Below are 22,016 nucleotides of genomic sequence, written 5' to 3'. Positions count from 1 at the left end.
TCAGTTTGTTTTATGTACTTTCGTGATCACAAAAATCCCCTAATGTGGTAGGAACGGTGTTGGAATCAACTGGCTAAAAACGAATTTTGTACATTAGCATTAGTATCTTAATTCGTACACTTGATTTTTCCCTAATTGTTCAATTCCCTTTGTACTTTTTTGCCCCTTCTTAACTTCTGTCGATGTAACAATTAACTAGAGTAATGACCGATATTCATGTTGGCTGTCCAATTTGGGTTGCAAGATTTTCAAAAAAAAAAATTTCAAATTTTGTTTTGCTTACATCATAAACACAATTTTCAACCACTTTTTTATCTCATATACATCACATCACAAAAAATGCTACAGTAATTATTTCAAATAAATATTTCAAAAACCTTCCCATCCAAACAAACTTATCAAGGTTGCTACTTGCATAGATTGTGTTAGCAATGTTAGAATCTTCTTTTTTTTTTCTTGATTCCAGATTCATTTTTAATATGTGAAAGTTGAGCGGCATTGACTGATGACATGTTACCTTTTTTGCTAACATTTTTGTTGACATGTTACCTTTTTGCTTACATTTTTGTTCAGCTTGACTGGATTTCGAGGCGTTTACAGCAATAAGATTGGCGAAATTCTGTAAATATTGCGGAAAATAGAAAAAACTGGAGAAGTGATGTTGAATGAGGAGTTGTGATGATTGAAGGGTCGCGCGAAATTGAAATTTACTGCTACCAAAAAAACAGCATTTTTTTTCTTTTTTTTTTTGCGATGGACAAGGGAAATTTTTTTTATTTTGGTAACATGCTTCGCCGCATGTAGGGTTGCAAACAAACCGAGCCGCTCGCGAGCGACTCGAGTCAAGCTCGACTCGAGCTCGAGCTGGCTCGAGTCGAAATCGAGCTCGAACTCGAACTCAAAATATTAAGCTCGTGCTTGCGAGCTCGAGTATATATATATTTTTTATTTTAAGTATTTTTTTTTATTTTAATAGTAAAATTACATATATATCCTTAATATTTTATTATTTATTAAGAAAAAATATTATTTTATTTATTTTTTAAAAAATAAAATAATTATTTTTTTTTCGACCTCGAGCTCGAGCTTTAAATTGTCAGCTCGTCGAGCTTGAGCTCGAGCTCGAGTTCGAGTTCAATAAAATTAAGTCAAGGCTCAACTCGATTAAACCAAAACTCGACTCGGCTCAACTCGTTTGCAGCCCTAGCCACAGCAGCAAAGCCTTAATAGCCGCATGCACTGCATGTGGCAAAGACAAAAAAAAATTAATTTTTTTAACGAAGCCCTAATATCTAATAACTAAACCCTAATTTATAAAGCCAAACTCTAATTCATAAACCCTAAATCCTAAACCCTAAACTCTAATTTATAAAGCCTAAATCACAATTCTTAAACCTTGAACCCTAATTTATAAGTCCTAAATCCTAATTTATCATCACTAAACCAAAAAATGGTCTTAGAATGTATATTGCTTTTAAGCAAAAATTACTTTAAAAATACGCTATTTTGTTCTCGCAATTAGTCGGTGATGAAATACCGGTGAATGGGTAAAAGCGAGGTTTAGATCACAAATTCAAATACAAATATTGATTTAAATTTATCAACATTGCATCGTAGGTATGATAGTTTTTTGCTTTTACGAATAATTTATGGTTCCATAAATAATGTAACATTAACCGTAAATGTCTAATGTAGCAAAGTAACTACCGGTTGTGAAATTTTGCAGGCTTAGAGCTGGTGGCCTAAGTTTTAAATCGTCAGCAGCATTTTTAAACCCCTCGTGTCACAAGGAAGTTCATGAAAAACAGTTGCACGGCATTTTTGGGTTGTAAACTACAAGGGATGCCTGGATAATGGTCTTTCTATTGTAAAATTTTCCAGAAGAAGTACGCACAATCATCAGCTACGCGTCTTTTTTTTATTTTCCTTTTTTTTTTCCTAAGGTCAGTTAAAACCATGTACAACTTTATATGCGCGGATGGTTGAAGAAAATCTGAAATTTCGATATCTGGGTTGAGAAAGATTATTCATATTTTGCGTGGTTGTGTCCTTGAGAGTTTTGACAAAACAAAGTACTTTTAGTGCTTGGCAGTCTTTGATTGTTTTATTGCTTGGAGCCGTTATTTCTGATTTTGTACGTGGTGTTACATACAGTTCTCACCTGATTTCTCTGGATATACTGTTCCAGATAGGTTAAGTAGTTCCTGCAGGAGGAGTCAATAGGCTGAGATATTGAATGGTTCAAAGAGTGATACAAGCCTGTAGGAGAAGCTAATAAACAGAAATGCTGGACCAACTGTTCAATGGTAATTAGTGTAGGGAAAAGGATATTTTCCTTGATTCTCTTTTATACTTTGGATGGCCTGTTGTAGGAGATTACTCACGAGGAATCGGCTTAGGGAATGGGGCTGTTTAACAGGGACAGTTGAATGTGTGCTGTGCAGTGAAAGTCGAGGAAATCGTCGATCATCTCTATTTCAATTGCTCTATAGCTGCTGCAGTTTGCAAAAAGCTCAGAAAATTGTGTTCTATTTATGGGGGTTAGACATCCTTGGAATCTGGAGATAACGTGGCTAAGTCAACACTAAAAATCCAATTCTTGGAGTGAATAAAGTTTATATTGCAGACCGGTGTTGGCTGTGACTATCTATCACCGATCGAAGCAAGAAACGGGATTCTCTTCCAACATTTTTCTGCATCTGCACATTCGAATATGATTGCTATTGTGGTTGATATCAGAATCATAGGAGCCACTTGGAAAACTGGGATTTCTAGCTAGAATGGGGGTATTCCTTTTACATGTTTTGGGAATCATTGATTGTTTTGTTTTGTATATAATAAATACAGGAAACTAGATACTTAGCTATAGTTACTTGGATTTAATTGCAGTTCAAATTTGGTCGGAACGCTAGCAATAAAAAGGGGTAAGAATGAACAATAATCAGGGAAACAAACTGATGTTTGTTCACCCTTCAGTTAAACGATTCTTTCGGGAAATGCGTTTGTGAATTAGTAGACAGACCATTTAACACGCCAGTGCACGGGAATTGTAATTTGTAAGAGGTTAGTGTTTTGGCAATCTAGAATCTCCATCATGAGCGCTCCAGGAATAATGCTGGTAAATCGTCTTCTCTGGGCGCTTAAAATCGGAATCCCCACACCTTGTTTATCCATTTCTAACTTGGACGCCACCAAGTCATCAACAACGGGCACCCTCCTCAGACAAGACCTGGATTAGAACTCAAGAAGTACGACTTTCATGGATGTTTACCAATTTTGACTACTACTAATTCTAGAAAATCCATCAAATAAAGCTTTTTACCTAGCAGCCTCATTTGGGATTGCATCCATGCTTTTACTCAGGTTGGTAGTAAAACTAGCTATCCAACAGAAAAGCATCAAGGACCAAGCAAAGCGAACTGAAAGGCAACGACAGCAGTCAAGATCTGGGTCTCATAGAGTTGATAAGAGGCCAGAGGAGCTAAGAGCCCAAGCCATGCTTATATACGAGGTAAAATGACAATGCTACATATTTCAAGTTATGGCTACCATGAACCCTCGCCCGCTAACAGCAAGTCCTGAAACCCAAAAGTCAGACAATGCTAGACAACTGTGAGCATTCATCGCATCTAGTACTAATAACGCTAAAGATGCAGCAAGAGTTCATGATGATCGAGCAATAAAATTAGCAAGGGCAGCCAGTTTTGGTACTCGCCCGCCATGTTTCTGCAGTTAAAGGTGCTCCAAAACGGTAACCGTCAGATGGCGGCTGCACTTCAGATGACAATGTACTATTGACAATAATTCTACAGGAGACACGAGAGGTTTGGTTGACACATCAGACTGAATACTGAAGGACGTGAAGCAAATGCAAGCTCAGAACTCCAGCAATTGCCTGGACCTGCAGTGAGCAGCACAATGGATGCACACTGATACAGTTTCCCCTTATTCCAACTGCTTCACTTTTACCCACTACGTGACATAGTAACCATTCAAATTGTCAACAAGATATTCATATGAAGCACCTGTGCTGTACTCAAACCCTTCACCTGTAGGAGGCATTCTATTCGGGGTAGAATAAATGCTTCCAGCAGCATCCTTTGAAGCGGCCTTAGCACCACCTTTGATGGCACGCTGCTTGTCAGATGGAAACTCAGCAGTAAGCTTCTTCATTTGCTTCTGCAGATCAGTGACAGAATCAGTAGCTATCTTCCCTTTTGGGCTCTTTTTCCCATCAACAAGCTTCAGTTCCAGCCTATACAATGCACAGACATCATACTTGTTAATCTCATATTCATACAGGTGCCACTCATAGTTTTTCATTGGCTGCGGATCCATATAGTATGATCTCTTCAACCCTCCGTATTCGTTCATCACTTGCTTCCTAGACTCATGCCAGCCACGTCCAGTGTAATCTGGCAATGACCTTTGCTTTCTATTTCCACTTTCAAATGCTCTTCGAGGCTTATCAAAGAAAAGCCATTCCCTGATCATTTCTCCTTCCAGAACAACAAGATCAAAAAGCTCTGCAGAAATTTAAGGAAACTGATTTGTCAAAAGAGTTCATCACTATAATAAATCATGTGAATAGAAGATCTGACCCACCATGGAAATCAAAACATAGGCTTAAAAGGGCTTCAACAGACTTACCAGGTGCATTCCAAGGGGATTTTGTGGTAGCAGCCCCCTCACATTCTGGAATTCCAACATCTTTTCCTTGAGCTTTTGCACTAAGAGCCGCAAAAAGTAAATTATCCTTCAAGCCAATGCCTCCAGGTCGTAAAACTGGAGCCATGCCAGGATAGCCTTCAGCTGGTGCAATTGTGGCATGATAGCCACTGCAGTAGTCCTGTGATGTTTGACACCACTCTGACCTTTGGGCTGGCCTCGGACAATCCCAAAGTGCACATTTCGGCCCTAAAAAAGCAGCAGGTGGAGGACAAAAATTTTGTACAAAACCCGCAATCTGGGGCAAAGCATCCTCCCCACAAAGGCCCGTACCATCAAATCCTTGGAAATACTGGTTCTCAAAGTCCTGATGCAAATCAAATGTGTGATACTCTAACTGTGTTGGAAGCCCCAGATTGTTGACCCCCATACTATTAGCTCCTGCAGGAGAGTTTTTGCACTGATCAAGCAATTGGAAGCTTTGTTCCTGAGACGCCTGAGCAGCAACGAAACCCTGCAGCAATTTAACACAATTGCAAGTTTTACTTGTGTACCCAAGTAACAAGGAAAGAGATAGCTAGGTATTTGCTACTCCCATAATATGGAGAAAGACAACCTACAACTCCAGAAATTGCAAACAGAATAGCATACAAGAAACCAAAAGAATGGGCAAAAAGAAAATTAAACAACAAATGCCAGATAATAAAAAAAATAAAAGATACATTAAGCACATTTATTAACAAATGTGATCAAGATGTCATTCCAGAGACTGTAAGACGAGAAATCTTGTTGACTTGTACAAAAACAGTAATGTGACTAAAATACCACCCTATATTGTGTACCTTACAAAGAATTAAACATATCATGTGCATCGACTTTGAAAGCCAACCTATATTGTGCACCTTAAAGATGTAACACTTTCACAGAAACTGCCGGAAGAAAAGGTTTAGATGATCGATGATTGTTTTCATCAAGTAAAAGCAACATGTAGTGAAAAAGAAAAGACGCAAGAACGTCAAGTACAAAAAACAATAAGAAAAGAAAGCTCACAAGAGCCAATCATATAAGGTATAGATGCAAGTACATCAAGTACAAGCAACCTTATAAGGAAGGAGTATAGATGCAAGGACGTCAAGTTAAAAAGACAGAATAAGAAAGAATGCAAGCTCACAAGGGCCAACGATATTCTCTTCCAAGTTACAAGTGGTAGGTCTTATAATTACCACAAGTAAGTCATACAGAAAATAAAAAATCAGCCTAATTTTGATAAACAAATTCCAACAAGCTTCAAACTTGCTTTGACCAATAAGAAAAAACAGATATGTCAAAGGTTTTCACAGAAAGACAAACACAACAATTTTCCACGTAAGACACAACTGGTAAACAATCACATAACATTGTGCACATCTCAAAGCAAATTTTGAATCTTACAAACACAGCAAGAATCTTGAGTCAGCGGATGTTAACGACTTAGCTACCAATAAAAAATCAGAATGGAGGTACGAATCTGGAGAGTTAGCCAGGGAGTGTTAACAACATAAGCTACTAATCAATTGCATCACCAAAAGATTATGTCCATATGTTCACAAAAACACAGCCTCAACAATTACAGAAAACTATCTGTGATATATTGCATACCTAACTTGTAAGATCAATTAAGAAGATCATCAAAAACTCTTCATGTCTGACCGAAAATGAAAAGTAACTAAGAGGAACATCTCTCAGAGAATCCCTTCTTCAAGATATAAGGAGGCCTTCTAAGAAAGGTTGAACTGCAGGTTAGGATGAAAAAAACGTTTTACTTATATTGTCCAGAAAAAATTAACTTTATAAAGGCAAATTTTTTTTTAAAAAAGAAGTATATAACACACGGCACTTGACTTTTACCATAGACACCTTTAGAGTGAAATGTCAAGAAGAAGTGTTCATACAAGCATATTCCATGTCATGCCAAAACTTACACAACCCATGAATCAGTGGCGACGCTGATTTTGTGCCACAACCATGACACATCTGTTGTAAAAGAGAAACAAGCCTTAACAAAGTTTGCACTTTGCTTCTTGGTTATAATACTAAAAACACAATCTGCCTGTTCAAGACAAGTAATGACATGTTGACTTGAATCAAAACCCAAAACTTGGTTTAACAGACAAATATGACACATTACACAAATCAATCTCCATTCGTAGAAAAAGAAAATATGATTACAATTGTCAGAAATTTTGGTCAAAGAAATCAAACAAATGCATAATGAAGATGAGTAGCATAATAATTACCTCTTGAAAGACAGCACCACTATCAGCCTTTTGTGCATCTGGCTCAGACTTGGGTGCAGCTAAAGCACTGGTGGCATCATCTTCCTCCTCACAAAGTTGTAACAGCCTATAAATGTCTGACGAGAATGAACCAAGACTTCCACCCTGCAGATATTATATCGACATCAGAGGGACACTCAAAACTTCCTATCAAAATAAAACGATGCATTGCTACACATGCACCTGTACATTCAGCTGCATCTTACGAATTGCAAAAAGAAGCACATAACACTGAATCACCATAGTGCATGTTTTTTCACAACTATCAGCACATGCTCACCACCACATTCCTACATAGCAATCTACTTAGAAAACTCATCATCAAAGTCTTCTTAGACATACTCACATCTGAGATATAAATAGTACATAAGTCAACATATCTAGATCCACTTTAACACATACAATTACAAGTTTTATGCTCCAGAATACAGCCCACAGCAATAAGAACAGAAACTAGAATGCACATCTATATTGCAGTCTTACGTCTGAACTCTACTACTGTTGTGCAAAGTTCATAAAATAACACAACAACTGACATTCAAAGGCAGTGTCAAATCAGCTTCTGTGTAACATCTATTGCACACAATCAGCGGAGGCTTTACCTGCAAAGAAGAAGCAGGGGAGGGTTCAATGAGCTCAGCTTTCCACTCACGGAGCATCTGATGGACCTGCTCTTCAAGAACTGCAACATCAATGCTACGGCTCTCCTTTCTTGCAGACTGCAGATCCGAAAACATCCCTTGAAGATCATCGACACGGTTTTTTGCCCTGTCCTTGAAGAGCTGATGCGATGCAGACTTGCATGCACCACTCTTCGAACCCTTGCCCATTCCAAGTAATCAGTATATAGCACTTGGTTTCTCAACTACCACCTTCAAAACCACCCAAAAGAACTTGTCAGAACAACTATAAAGATACAACCGAGCTGCAATGCGCTCCTAAAACCCTTAAAACACCACCACTGGACTCAGAATTCATCAAGGAAAAATAAAACTTGCAAGCTTTTACAGATTACACAAAACTAAAATAGTATAGTAATCATGGTAAAATTAAACAAAAACTTTTTCAATATTCTCCCAAATTACCCACAAAGCTGAAAACCAACAAAAACCCGCAATCTTTACAGTTGAAATTCACAGTCCAAATAAAGAAACCCATGATTGAGACTAATATACCCCAAAAAAAAATGCAACATATCACACACCTACCAAAACCCACAACAACGAAACCCACAAAGGGGAAGAGGTTTATGAACTGCAATTCGCACAAAAATAAACCTAAATTAACTTCCAATCGCGGTCGTCAGATGAAAAATCAGGAGGAGTTGCTACAAAAATAGATAAGAAAAAAAAGAGGGGATCAAGACAAGGAAAAAAGAGTGAAAGTCCTGAGAATAAGAATTATTACCAAGAAGAGATAAACCAAAAAAGCACGAAAAGAAAAGAGAAAGAGGGATGGAGAATGGGGTGCTTTTTTAAACCTGCTTTGAAGAGAAGATCGCTGTGAAAGTATTCAGATAATACAGAATTGGGGGTTCCTTTTGCGCGACTTCGAAATAAATATGTGCGGAAGTCTATGTATGTGGGTTTTCTTTATATGCTTCTCAATTATGGTATAGACTTAACCGGTCACTTTGCAGGGCCCACCCACCGGCAAAAGGCAGCAGCAGCTGGGTCGCGGCAAAGGCATGTGGTAGTCGAGGGAAATTACCGAATATTAATATTTTTTTTTGGGCATTTTACTTTCTGTTGACTTGTAGTTGTGACTCACGACTTGTGAGCATAATTTGAGGGAAAAATTTTAGGATTAAACCTTTATCAACTTAGGCGTATAAGGAATCTATACGAAACTGAATTTCAAATTTAAAATTAAGTTACATGTCATATATCATGTATCTAGGCTCACTCGTGTATACATTAACAGTTATTAAAATATTTTTCAAAATTTTATGCATTATCAATGCAAGAAAAGTTTTAAATTAGCTTTTTTTTGGGTAAAATTTAAATTAGATCGTTAAGATACTTATTGAGTAAGTATTTGTTAAATGATGACATGAGCCTAGGGATGGCAGCGGGGCGGCCCCACCCCCGCCCCATCCCCCGTCCCCGCCTCGCCCCGCTTTCCCCGCGAGTGTCCCCACGGGACTAATAAAAATTTGTTATATAATTTTATTATGATTAAATTTTAGCAAATAATCTAAAATATCAACACATCATCAAATTATTATTCATTGTAATTTTACAATTGAAACTTATAAAAACAATCAAACAAAAATTATTTGAATACAATCCAATATGATGAAATAAATATAACTAAAGTAGTCAAGTTTTCACTTTTGGCACAAATACAATCACTAATTCATTATTGTGCTTGTGCTTTTTTTTAAGAAAAAAATGCTATTGTATTAAGTGTAATTAGGGATTTAGTATAAATATATTAGTAAATTTAGTATAATCAATTAATAATTTGTATTAGTACACATATATAATTATTAGTATAATTAATAATATCAATTATATTATATATACTAATAGACATTATATAATACATATAACTAATAATATCATTATCATAAGTTTGTAACTAATTAAATTATATATTATATATAAAATTATATACACATATATATTTTATATATTTATTTTTTTAAAGCAGGTGGCGGGGCGGGGGTACACTCCCCCGCCTCCGCCCCAACCCCCTCTCCACTAGCCCCTCCCCATTGCCATCCCTACATGAGCCATAAATGCGCGAATATCTAAAATCCCTTTTGCAATAAGTTTTTTTTTTATACATTAGACTATCTAACGTGTTTTATCTTACAAGAAAATGTTAATATTTATGCAATAAATTTTTTAGTCAAGAAAAAGGTTTGCTTTCCGATGTTAATATTTTAAATGTGCCCTGCAAAGGTTATACAACAGAATAAATTATTAGTCTCATTCTAAAGAGTTAGTAGTGTTTAATTTTGCTCCTTGTTTTAGTTGGCAAGGTGTTGTTTCGTTCATTCAATCCCAAATTTTGGCAATACATTATTAAAATTCTTATAGAATCAAGCCAAGTATACCAAACGAAAGGCAATTTCAATTAACAATAAATATTTCTTTTTTTTTATTATTGGTCATCTAAATTTCATTCCTTGTATTAAAAGCAATGGGGAGTTACATGTTTTAGAGCTTTTTTTTTTTTTTTTTTTGTAATGGCAAGGTTTTATGTCATGGAGATACTTAAAGCTCGCATAGTTTTCACATGCAAAGTTAATAACTTTGAATAAATTGGTACTTTCTTACAAAACTTTCAAATATTTCTTGCAACACGTTCCCTTTTTAACATAAGTAGTTTTTTGCCACCTAATAGCAGAATTCTATGCTTTGAGAAAATTAAATTACAGTCCTTTTTCAACATGGTAATTATTAGTTAGTCACTGACGTATTTTATTTAGCAAAAGGAAGAAAATCAACTTCAACATTCCTCTCATCAATTCTTATTCGGAATTTTCCTATTTAACAGAGATGCTACAAAGATAATGACTAAACATCTTACTTCTTGTACTATTTTTTTTTTTTTTTTTAAAAAAAAGAACATCAATCCTCCACTAACACCATATTCAAGTCACTATCTAAAACTATTCGGTGATAATGTAAAATTGCCAGCACCAAATTACAAGTTATATATATATATATATATATATATAAACGCACGCACGCATACACACAAGACATATGGTCGAATTACAATAAATAAGACTAAACTCTCAAGTATGAGATTTGAATCCAAAACTTTTTTAACTCTTGAGGTTATTCCCCTACCGAACATTAACATTTTGGCAAACAAATGCTCCTTTAAACAAAGGCAGCCGCATTAAACTAAAATGATTCTCTTGGAAAATTCTCTGTAAGCCCAACCACTGCCAAAGATGTGGTCCGGATGGACGCGATGCGTTTCAGATCCTAACCAGGCCTGGATGTTGAGGAAGATGGTGGGTCCGCCCTTTGAAAAGCCTTTTTATTAGATGTGAAAAGAGAAGACGACCCGGGCAAGAAAGGCATAAAGGTGCAGAACCCACTACCATCTTCTAAGATTCCTGATTGCTAGTCCTTGATGCCATGAGCAATTAGATATGCATTGTGTTATGTCTTTTGAAGATAAGAAGCATCTGTGGTTTCTGGACTCGTTTCTCCTGCCGCTAAATGTGAGGCTTTTCATAAAATAAAATGCAACAAGAAAATTCTGTTCCCACCATTTTATTTAGCATCACTATGACGGCGAGTAAAGAAAAAGAGCATCAAGTAAAAAAGTAGTCAATTTTCAGCAGCTACGTAATATGGAGATGCGTATTTAGGATCTACTATGAAGAATTGATAATCAAAAGCAGACAAAACGGAGACCAAGAAAAGTATTTGGAGCCAAGTTCAGAAATTTTATAATTAGGGTCTCTCTTCTCCTTTCCTGACTGCCTGACAATATCTCTTTATCACTGCTGCAGATCCTTATCAGCTGCAATGATGAATTCCTTTCCCTTCTTGTTTAATACTCAATACAGATCAGTCCTCTGTTTCAGCGAGTGTATTTACAAATGAAACAAGTAATCAGCAAAACTGTATGCTCGGGAGCCAATGAAGGTCAAAAGTCTAAATTGAGCAGGCCCAATTATCCTTATGAATCAGAAATAAATGCATTATTCAATATCAGATTAACATGAAGAAATCAATTTGTTGCCGCCGACTTGCTTTCCTCTCCATGAGCATGTCTAAAGCCAAAAACACCAGAAAGTCCACGTTTCTGGGCTAGCTGGTCAAGCTCCTGCAACTTACTCTTTAGAAGCTCTACCTCTCTTGCCAACTCATCGTCTCGTTGCCTCAGTTCCTGAAAACCATGACAGACCCAAAAGCTGAGTACATTTTGAGAAGCTTGAACAATGGCTTTGAGTTTTGTTTATGGTAACTACTCAAAGCACAGGCCACACGGTGTAAGACAAAGATAGCATTTAATAGCCCTTAATCTTCATAATTAATGTTGGCAAAAGGAAGCATGCTTTTTTTCCTCTAAAGCATCCAGATTTAACTAAAACCATATAGATACAACTAGAATTATATTCTCCGCAATGAAGAGGATTTAAGCCGCTGAAATTCTGAAAAATGACATGCCTACTTAACTATCAAGCCCAGAACATTAGTTTATGCATATATAGCTACCACGTTATTGCCATACATTAAGTGAATGTCAAGCTGGCAGTAACAATCACAATCCTGCAGCATATATGTATACTCGCCTAATTGAATAAACCAATTATTTTAGCAATCCAGAAGATGCTTTGAAGCCAAAACAGGATAAAGGTGTTCGTAAAAAGAATAGAAAATAAGGAAAGTAGAACTCTAACTGAGGAGCTCCTAAGAATGAAAAATATGCCCGTGCTTTTGGTCGAGATGAATATGTAACTCAAAGGGCTTGCAACTTTGTGCTCAGATAGCATAGCAAAATAGGTCACCTATAGATAAGGGATGAGACACAACGGAAGCTATCATCTAACATCCCAAGTCATGGAACCAAATATTTTAGCGCTACACAAACTAATTTGGCTGGGAAATGCACTTTACATAATCCCCAGAACTTCATGCATCAGCAATTGTGGATGCAGGCATACTAACAATACAAGGGAAAGATGTTCTGAGCAATGCATTAACATGTTATTCAAGTTCTGGAAAAATAAACTACCGAAAGAAAGTACTTAGATGCTACTCATCACAAAACTTGAATGCCAAAAAAGGGATGGGGGGAAGCAAAGAATTCTTTAACATTATATACCTCCATTTCCTGCCTACGAAGCTCCTCCTTCTTAGCTTCTGACCGAGCACTTCTTTGCACCTCAAATATCAGAGCAGCTACAGCAACCTAATCATGATTAGGCATATAAGGGGTAAAATGCTCATCAAAGTAGGGTTATTATTTTCTTTCTAAAACTTATATAACATTTTCCAACAAATCTATCCTTCCATGCATCAGGATATGCAAGAAAAGAAGATTCTTTTCACTCGTAATAACCCTACCCAGGACAAAATCTCAGACCATTGACAGCTGTTGTATCATGTCTACTTGAAAGAGCAAACTAGAGCATGACAAAGGTGGTCAATCAATAAATCAAGAAAATGGAGGGATAATACCAATCCTCGCACTTTGCCACAACAAAAAGAGGTGGTCAGTCCGTTATCTCATAAGGAGGCAAGATACTGCAAATCTGAAATCTATTATCTCATTCTCTCCCTACCACTAATGAAATGAAAAAAAACTCGCAGAAGAACAAAGGGTGGTCCAGGGCCTTTGCAGATATTTTCCTGGCTATCCAATGAATATGCAATAAGTTGCAAATGATGAGAACCTAGGACTTCACGTAACTTCTGAGCTGAGGAGCAAAAATACAAAATGAGATTTTGATATCAATTGGCATGAATTGTGATTCATGCTAAGTGGGAAGAATGCAAAACATGGAAAGAAATATTGGCTTTATATTCTAGCAAGATAAGAAATCAGGAAATTTTTCAATATTGATTTAGTTAATACTGAATACATTTAAAGAACAGTAAAGTTTTGAAGAAGGCATGTTTCCTGGGCCTCATACTGCCTCCTAAGTGACAAGAACACTTTGGTGCAACATTAACATGAAGGGTAAGAATAGTGTGGCAAAATTAAAGATAGGATCAAACTCTTCTACTCCTTAACAAGTAGGGAAAAAAATCTTTCCTTCACTAATATGAGCAATCTTATACAAGCTATTCCAGCAGCAAAATAATATTCAAGTTAGATACAAAACCTACCGAGAAGACAAAAACTTCCCCCAGAAGGTCTACAGCCGCTTGAACAGCTTTCTCCTCATTCAAAGGTCGAATTTCAACATCAGTTGCATGACCATATATGCGTCTTTGCATTTGTGTTGTTATCCTATGGTTTCCCTGCATTCAAAAATTAATGTGAGTAGAAAAAGAAAACAAAGTTCTACAATTGCTGAAGCAGAGGCGAAGAACGAGAAAGCTGAGAATCTGAAATTAATGAAGAATGCACCAGAACCAAACATAAAGACAACTTTTTCTTTTGGGGGGTGGGGGGTTGGGAAGAAGAATTGATCAGCATGTGCATTTGAAAGCCTTACCTGAATTTATCGAGACCTACACAAAAGCCAAAGATATTATCACACAATTCTAGAAGAACATACCGGCTTACACATCTGAAAACCTTGCCTAATTCAGTCAAGAACTATACAAGCAAAACAGTGATGAAAAAGAATCAAAGATGACTGATTCAAGGTGCCCAAGAAAAAGAACGAGGAAAGAAATTTAGTTGTTGTCAAATAACTATCAAAATTCTGCAGCAAAGACTGCAAATTTCTTAGCACAAGGTTAAGTGAAAGCATAAATTGCAAGAAAATCTTTCAAATGCTACGGCTGTCATTTAAGCAAGATGTAACTTGTGAGCAAACATCTCAAGTTGTACTCATTTCTCACCCGGAAATTTTTCTCAACCCGGAAATTGAATTGCTTGATCCATGATTGCATAATAGTCTACGCTATCTTGATTTCCCTATTACAAATTTACAATAAATCATCAATGTAAGTCTTCAAGCTTGTTATTGGCAGTATTTTACATTTCTGCATTTCCGATTTGTCACTAGCAAAGTTCAAAAAATGAATATAAGCCCTCCTGCAATTCTAAAACTTAAATTAATCTAGACCAGAAAAGAAACAACAAAGGCGAAGATTTTTGTGCTATCTTTCTGTCCCAATCTGCATCTTCCTCAATTTCCTATGATCGAATATATGCAATAGATAACATTTCAAAAATTTTAAAATCCACCTAGTATTCCAATCTCTCCTTTAAATCGCACGTATCAATAATATCCATATTTGGGTTCATAAACACCGGGTTCTTGAACAAACGCATAAAAACCCGAATAACTTCTCAAAAAATGGTAAAGTAATGAAGTTACCTGGGCGATGCCGACGATGAAATTACGGAACTTGGGATGCCTTCCGGCCTGAACCTTGAGTCTACTAGCTATAGGTTTGCTCAGAGTTTTTACAGCAAGCGTCCCTAGCTTCAACAAGGGCAATACCATTACTGGTAATTTGTATCACAACCCAATTCCAGATACAACCTCTTGGATTCTTGGACACAGTGAAAATTTTATAAGCAGAAAATTTAAATATAGTACCCTATTGATTCGTGACCAAAATGGGCGTTGATCAAGTAAGATATAGAGCTCAATTTCTTGGTGAAGAAGACAAACGCGAGCAGCAAATCGAAGGTCAGTGGAAGCAAGAAAGAAGGAGAACTTTCAACTGAATATTCAATTAATGGCTTTTCAGTTTTTTTTTTTTTTTTTGCATTTCTTTTTTCGCTATGTGTGCGTATGTTCCGATTCGTTGGGGGATTGGCTGACTTCTCGCTGATTCATGGGCCGGGTCGAGCCCAATGTTGGATTACTAAAAATGGGGCCTAATGAAGCTTTTTTTTTGGCAATGGGGGCGGGGGTTCATGTTGGGATTAAGTCACAAATTAAAGTCCCTCAAGGAGTTTATGGGGACACAAACAAGCCCGATGCGTAGGTCCTTTTGTTTTTTTAATTTTACATTTTTGATAGAATTTAAAGTTAGTTTGATTTCTATTATCTAGGGAGCTTGAGATGGTTTTCCTGATTTTAAATCTTTATCTTTACTACTTCGAGTTTGATGGATTTTTGCTTGATGGAATTAGAGTAAAATGATCTACCTCTCTTTGACTTGATTAATCGAGATGCCATTCTAAATGACCTGCAATTAATTTAGTTCGAATTGATATAGAATAGTTTGATTTGTATTTTAATGCTACGGTGAATGCCAATGCGAATTCAATTTGGAACTAGTTGATATTCATTGCATAATTTGTGTTAAAAGCACACTGTTTGTGTTCGTAATTTCATAACTCCATCAATTTTTTTTTTTCATTAGACAAGATGTGGGAATTGAGAAGGGGGGAAAGGGCAAGGAGATTTGAACCATATCACCAAAAGTAGTTATGATGCTATTCAAGGGTATTTGGTAGTGAGGTGGTTTTAGGGGTGGAGCACAAATACGTGTTGATTGGATAACTCATGAGATTCGATCTGATTTGCTTTGAATAAGGTGTCCAATCCCCCATTATAAGAGCAAATCAGAAGAAGGTCATATACCCGCTTATATGTGGGACAGGTTAAGGGCACTGGATTAAAAATCTGCGGGTATTCGATCTGTCCGGCATATTTTTTTATTTTTTATTTTTATTTATATATGCAAAATATTATTTTTAAAGCAAATGAAGTGTTTTTTTTTTCAGCAAATTATGCTCCAAATATGAGCACCTATAATTTGTTTACAGGATTCATTTTATAGAGATCATGATCTTATTTTTTAAGAATAATTTAATTGATGTAGAATATATATATATATATATATATAATGGGCAATGCTTATAACAATTTTTATTAGTTTTGGATTCTTTTTTTCTCTTTCTTGTATTTTCTTGCAAGTTTGTTCTTGATATGAGATTTTTTGAGTAAAATCTATATTGAATCTTAGATGAATATGTAAAATATAAAACTAAATTAGTATAAATTATTTTAAAAAAAAATTAAATGATGAGAGAGGTACGGCGGGTACCTGCTAATCCGGCTCTCTCCTAGTCGGCGCCCAATGATCAAGTACCTATTGATATATGGAACGGATAAGGATCATAAAATGGTTGACCGGTAAAATATGGGTCAAGTTAGCCAAATGTGGGTTCCCCGTACTCCCTACTTATATATATATTTTTGGTAAATAGAAATAATATTTCGTCAAAAAGTGGCTCATATTTTATAATTACACTAGTATTAATACATTTGATGTGTGTGCAAAGCTAACAAGAGAAAATTGACTCAAAGAAAAAACAAAAATTGGAGTCATTAAGTTGTCATCTAATAGTAGCATATGATTGAGGTTATCTCAGCGAAATACACTGAATTCTTACACCAAATTTACAGGTTTAGTATAAGATATGGCTGGTGGTGTCGTCCGAGAATAATTTTTCAGTTGGAGCAATATCTCTCAAGCTGCCAAAACTACCTCTGCAAAGGTCAACGAATATCTAACCATTTATAATGAATCAAAACTCACTCTTCCATCGTCCATCGTCCATCTCAATCTCTCTCTCTGTTTCTTCCATATCCGGGAATGCTTCCTTCCTCCAGCATCGCGCCATTTCTTTCTTGTTGTCTTCTTCGGTCTTCAACCCGCCATTAGTAAACCATTTTACTAACTCCTGGATCTGGTTTCGTCATGCTCTACTTCTTTTGTCCCTCAAATCCCCTCTCTAAATCAAACATTAAGGCAAAACCACACCATGCCTCACGTAAGCCGCACATCGTTGTCCACAATCCCCATTTTTATTCGTCTTTCTCCATCGAGTTTGATATCGGCAATGCGTATATCGTCACACTAGGGGGTGTTTGGTGCCCACAATTAGAAAGAATTTTTTATTAGACAAATAATAGTACATTCTGCAAAAAAATAGTCATCAAATATGACAAAACTAATAATAGTAGTATATTCTATTACCGCATACACTTGTACACTTTATTTTATCAATACTTTTACAATTTTACCATTCTCAAAAGTTTAAATTTTTCCCAAGTTATTGAGTCCAAGATTAAGCTTATAAACCCCAGATTCTTGATTACTTTTCATGCAATCAACTTTTTGGTGTATCATATACTTATGCATAATTCTTCATTTTTTTATTGAAAAATTGTAAAATTTATGCAAAGATGATGGCGTATCTTTTGTACTGAATTCAAAGGGCAATGATATATATATATCATCATTTATTCAGATGTCGTTCATGTAAGATTAATAAGATGATTACGGCTAAATGATATAACGTAGGCAAAGAAGATTTAAATTGGCATGAATATAAAATTTTTGAATATACGTAATTTGCTTAGTTCATATATTTTTTTTTAAAATCAAACTTGTAAGTGTTCCTTAAATCGTAAATTATTCGTAGTTATAACATTATGTATTATGACTAATTGTATTTTATAGACTAAGAAATAGCCAAAATAATCATTTAACTGGATTTGTTTGGATTGAGATGATTTCAAATAAAATAATTTGCTTCACAAATTCCAATCACCATTTTATCTTCCCAATCACCTCTTTATCTCACATACATCACATCACAAAAAGTCTCACGGTAATTATCTCAAATAAATCATCCAAATAAACTCCTATCCAAAAATAAAATTGATAAAATCATATTTGTTGGAGAAAAATGTGTTCTTGTCTTTGGTTAATGCTTTTCATCTAGAATAGTTTGCCACGTTCTATGCGATGATTCTTGATGTGGGAATGGATAAACGCCTTTTTTCAAGCTGGGGGGATTTATCATTTATGTGTGTCATCACTCCATTTGCAGCGAGTCAAAATGCATTTTGGCTATGTATCCAAGCCCATGCAACCCCCCGCCTAGTCAAGCCTTGGCAAGTTTACGGCTGCAGATCCAAAGAATGGTCAAATCAACCGCTTTGTGGTACTGGGCAACGGTAAAATTAGTAAATTACTTGCTTGTTAATCTCATCTAATATCTGTGATTGACCACAAATTTCGGTAGTCGCCAAAATTTGACGGGAGTAACAAGTGTTGTGTGGAAATTAGTTAAACAAACAGAGCGAACGTCCTCATATATAGGCCCCTAGCTTTGAAGAATCACAAATTTTAGTCCAATTTCTTGTTCATTTTGTTAAATTAGAATTTCCTAATTTCCTAATTTCAATTTGGTATTGTGCCCCCCAACCCCCATGGGCCTTGCAAAAGATTCATTCTGATGTAAATTTATGAAGGCAGGTGTTTTGCCACAACCCTTTGGGCATTTTCCCGAATAAGTTTTTGCTTCAGCTAGATCGATCAAGACGAGCCAACAATTATTGATTCCATCTTGTTCCTGATTCATCCTCACTTGATCATATTGTTAAGGTTTGATAGATATGGCTGGGATCGTTTACCTGAGGACCAATAAGTTTGAAGTTAAGCTGGAGGGCATTACCTTCAAAGCAAAAGACTTTGAAACAGTGTGCTCCATGGATTTTCTTTTCCCTGATGGAAAGACCTGGGCCCGTCCGCCCGTGGTCGGCATCGATGTAATGCGCCACCCTCGCGATCCCAACAATATTCTCATGCTCCTGTGCTTTGGTGTAGGCTGCGTTATCCTCAAGTTTATTTCAGGGGATGTATTACCAGAATCAATCTACAGATTTCTCACAGACGAGAGAATTCGCTTCGTCGGGTTCGGAATCCCTGAGAAGAAAGATCTTTTCCCCCTTGAAGAATTGGGGTTGACAAAGCATAAGGTTGACATCGGTTACCTGGCTGCCAAGATTCTTGATGACCCGAAATATAAAAAGTATGAATTGGCGGAGCTGGCACGCAGAGTTCTTAGGGTCAAGACCATGATTGGCCTTACACAGTCGTCGTCTTTCGAGAGGCATGAACAAATCAAATGCGCAATTTGCCAGCTTTTCATAACCAGTGCCATTGCTATGGCATTGCTGGGTAAAAGTGAGAAGAAAAAGCCAGTTGATGCTTCAAAGAAAAGCTCATCGTTTCTGAAGAATCTGAATCAACTGCCTTTGTTTACGGAAGGGTGGTTCAAACTTCCAAAATACAAGAAAGTAGTACGCGATAAGAATAAAGTCGAGGAAAATAAAGTCCGTGACAAAGTTCCCCTTCCGACCGCTACCCTTGTGGATGATGGTTTCTCTGGATATGAGATTTTTGGTGATGCCGAAGGTGATTATTGTGCTTTTGGCGATGATCCATTTCATGGCAAATCCGTTCATATTCCTTACGGCGATGATGACGACGACGACGATAATGATGCTAATGGGCATCCTTTTCATGCCAAGGGAAGCCAAGGTTTTTTCGGTGATGCTTTCAGCTGTCTGAAACATAAAGATGGTAGTCCAGGTGATAATCACAGCAAAGAGGCGTTCGGTACAGAAAGAAAACCCTTGAAGGGAATCTTGAAGTCTTCATCGAGTGCAAGATTTGAAGTTTCTAATCATGGTTCTTCTAGACCTGATTCTGGACCTGATTCCTCCGAATCAAGTTCCCAGGAAGTTTTCATCGTCAAAAGGACACTGAAAAGAGCCAATTCAAAGGGGTACAACGTTCAGTTCAAATAACAGAGGTTGTCGCTTCTAACATCTAATCATGACCGCATTTTTTCTGGTTTTTTCTACATACGCATTCAAAAAGAGTCTGGTTTCGCCAACCTAGTTCAGGTCTTCTAGATAGCGTCTAAACTAGGAGTCATGTTTGTTTTGCTTCTTTTGTGAAGTAGGTTGGAGTTGTACATACAGTTATTTTGTAAAATGTGCAGAAAGATGTCCTCTTGTTGATTTGTTACTCTCTAGAATTAAGAATCTCTTAGGAATCAATCCTTGTAATGGTATTGAGGTCTGTAAGACTTTCTGGTCCTCAGTAATTAATTGTAGCATCACAGTCTTTTGATTTTTACTCTGCTATTGACCTTTTCCAAATGGAAGCTAATAATGAGAGATGGTTTCTATATACGTAACCATATCTATTATCTACAAGAATCACAGAAATTGTTCATGGAAACAAACAGCTTTCGTTGATTCCTGAATTTCAGATAAAATGGGGCGCTGCTGAAGTATTAAAATCACTTCAATGCTGCGTTTTTTAGCGAAATTCACCAATCCAAAATATTGAGCAAGACAGACAAATCAGCATGCAGGTCGGACCATACATTATTGTTAAAGTTCTAGAATGCTATTGCTTCAAGAAACTTGACTACTTTCTCTTGAGGTAAATTCAGTGCTTAGGGTCTGTGAATATGAAAAAAAGAAAAAAAAAATGTTCTTGCCTGCTTTTATATGACCTTAGTACTAGTCTTTTGAATTGGATTGTGTAAGTTTTTAATATTTTAGAAGCAGCAGAAGAAGGTGCAGAAAACTTCAAGCAGAAGCATTCATGGAATGCAATAAATAAGCAATAGGAACTTAATTCGGGCTTTTCTCTGGCATCAGTCGACAAATAAGTACAGTAACCGTAAAGAGATAAAAAAAATGGGGTCTAACTGGAAAATGCCTTGCAACATTTTCAGAGGCTCCTAATGACTAGTTTTAAACCCCCGAAAAAGGCTCCTAACGAAGAGGTTTCCCTTACGTTACTGGTTGACGATGACCGGTTCAAGTTGAAGGAAGACGGGTATCCTTCCAAGTAATAAAAAAGGCATATTAGAAGTATGCATAATTTTGACCAAAAAAAAAAAAAAGAAGAAGTATGCATAATCAGAAGTATTTTGAAGGAAAATTTCCCTGCAGCTTAGCTTTGCTATTGATGGACAATCTAAGAAATTCCTTCATTCTGTAATTGGACTTCTTATCCACCATTAGCAAAATAATAATGATGATTAGAAAAGCTTGCTAAAACTAATAAAAATTCATAAAATGACTTAAAGAGGAACAACAGATTATTCAGAATATATATATATATATTAAATATCACATTTTTTTGTCTCAATTACATTTATTCCTTCAAAACAATTGATTTTCTAAAAATTTTAAGGAAAAATCTAAAAGCTCGACAAAAATGTAGTCATTAGTACAGGTTTAGCTCTTGCACACACACCATATACACTTTCAAGGCAAAGAAGGAGAAGATTTATCAGTAATCAGGATGGTGTATTGACATTTAGATGGGTAATTAACTGTTATATTTTTTTTAAAGAGAGAGAGAAGAAGAAGAAGAAGAATAAAAGAAAGAAAAAGAAAAAAAGAAAGGAACTAGCTGCAGATATCGTGGGTCAAAGTCAGTCCCTTACTAAAAGCTCTACTTGGTGAGCAAGAATATGATAAGGCCAACTGGGGAACTGTATTTTGCAAGTTGTCTTTGCAACTCTGTTACGCAAAGTCAAAGACTTCCTTAAACAAATCACAAATTCCATCAATTCCTTCTAAGTGAGATTTCA

General features: G+C 36.3%; 3 protein-coding genes across 12 annotated transcripts; 1 reads left to right on the top strand and 2 right to left on the bottom strand.

The window, feature by feature from the left end:
- Window positions 1-3,461: 3,461 nt before the first annotated feature.
- LOC113731004 (transcription factor VOZ1) lies at window positions 3,462-8,618 on the bottom strand. Of its 5 annotated transcripts, XM_027256037.2 has the most exons (6): window positions 8,464-8,507; window positions 8,188-8,310; window positions 7,586-7,855; window positions 6,945-7,088; window positions 4,651-5,182; window positions 3,462-4,526 (listed from the first exon to the last, which is right to left on the bottom strand). In XM_027256037.2, the coding sequence occupies exons 3-6, from the start codon at window positions 7,811-7,813 to the stop codon at window positions 3,973-3,975; spliced, it is 1,458 nt and encodes a 485-aa protein (XP_027111838.1). In that variant the 5' UTR covers window positions 7,814-7,855; window positions 8,188-8,310; window positions 8,464-8,507; the 3' UTR covers window positions 3,462-3,972. The 5 variants fall into 5 exon arrangements, with proteins under 5 accessions (XP_027111838.1, XP_027111836.1, XP_027111839.1 ...); XM_027256035.2 differs by lacking the exon at window positions 8,188-8,310 and having other exon boundaries at window positions 8,464-8,618; XM_027256038.2 differs by lacking the exon at window positions 8,188-8,310 and having other exon boundaries at window positions 8,391-8,525.
- Window positions 8,619-11,379: 2,761 nt separating this feature from the next.
- Window positions 11,380-15,368, bottom strand: LOC113731002 (uncharacterized). Of its 6 annotated transcripts, none has more exons than XM_027256030.2 (6): window positions 15,184-15,368; window positions 14,959-15,066; window positions 14,477-14,552; window positions 13,793-13,927; window positions 12,786-12,872; window positions 11,380-11,846 (listed from the first exon to the last, which is right to left on the bottom strand). In XM_027256030.2, exons 3-6 carry the CDS (start codon window positions 14,525-14,527, stop codon window positions 11,688-11,690), a joined length of 432 nt encoding a protein of 143 aa, XP_027111831.1. In that variant the 5' UTR covers window positions 14,528-14,552; window positions 14,959-15,066; window positions 15,184-15,368; the 3' UTR covers window positions 11,380-11,687. The 6 variants fall into 6 exon arrangements, with proteins under 6 accessions (XP_027111831.1, XP_027111830.1, XP_027111833.1 ...); XM_027256029.2 differs by having other exon boundaries at window positions 14,959-15,062; XM_027256032.2 differs by having other exon boundaries at window positions 14,495-14,552; window positions 14,959-15,062.
- Window positions 15,369-18,448: 3,080 nt separating this feature from the next.
- LOC140037193 (uncharacterized) lies at window positions 18,449-20,539 on the top strand. The gene is made up of 2 exons (XM_072081381.1): window positions 18,449-18,567; window positions 18,869-20,539. The coding sequence occupies exon 2, from the start codon at window positions 19,009-19,011 to the stop codon at window positions 20,203-20,205; it is 1,197 nt and encodes a 398-aa protein (XP_071937482.1). The 5' UTR covers window positions 18,449-18,567; window positions 18,869-19,008; the 3' UTR covers window positions 20,206-20,539.
- The last annotated feature ends 1,477 nt before the right edge of the window (window positions 20,540-22,016 follow it).

This window comes from Coffea arabica, chromosome 2e, assembly GCF_036785885.1.
Source record: "Coffea arabica cultivar ET-39 chromosome 2e, Coffea Arabica ET-39 HiFi, whole genome shotgun sequence".
Classification (NCBI taxonomy): domain Eukaryota; kingdom Viridiplantae; phylum Streptophyta; class Magnoliopsida; order Gentianales; family Rubiaceae; genus Coffea; species Coffea arabica.
The sequence above is the reverse complement of the archived record's forward strand: the minus strand, read 5'-3'. Positions and strand labels throughout refer to the sequence as shown.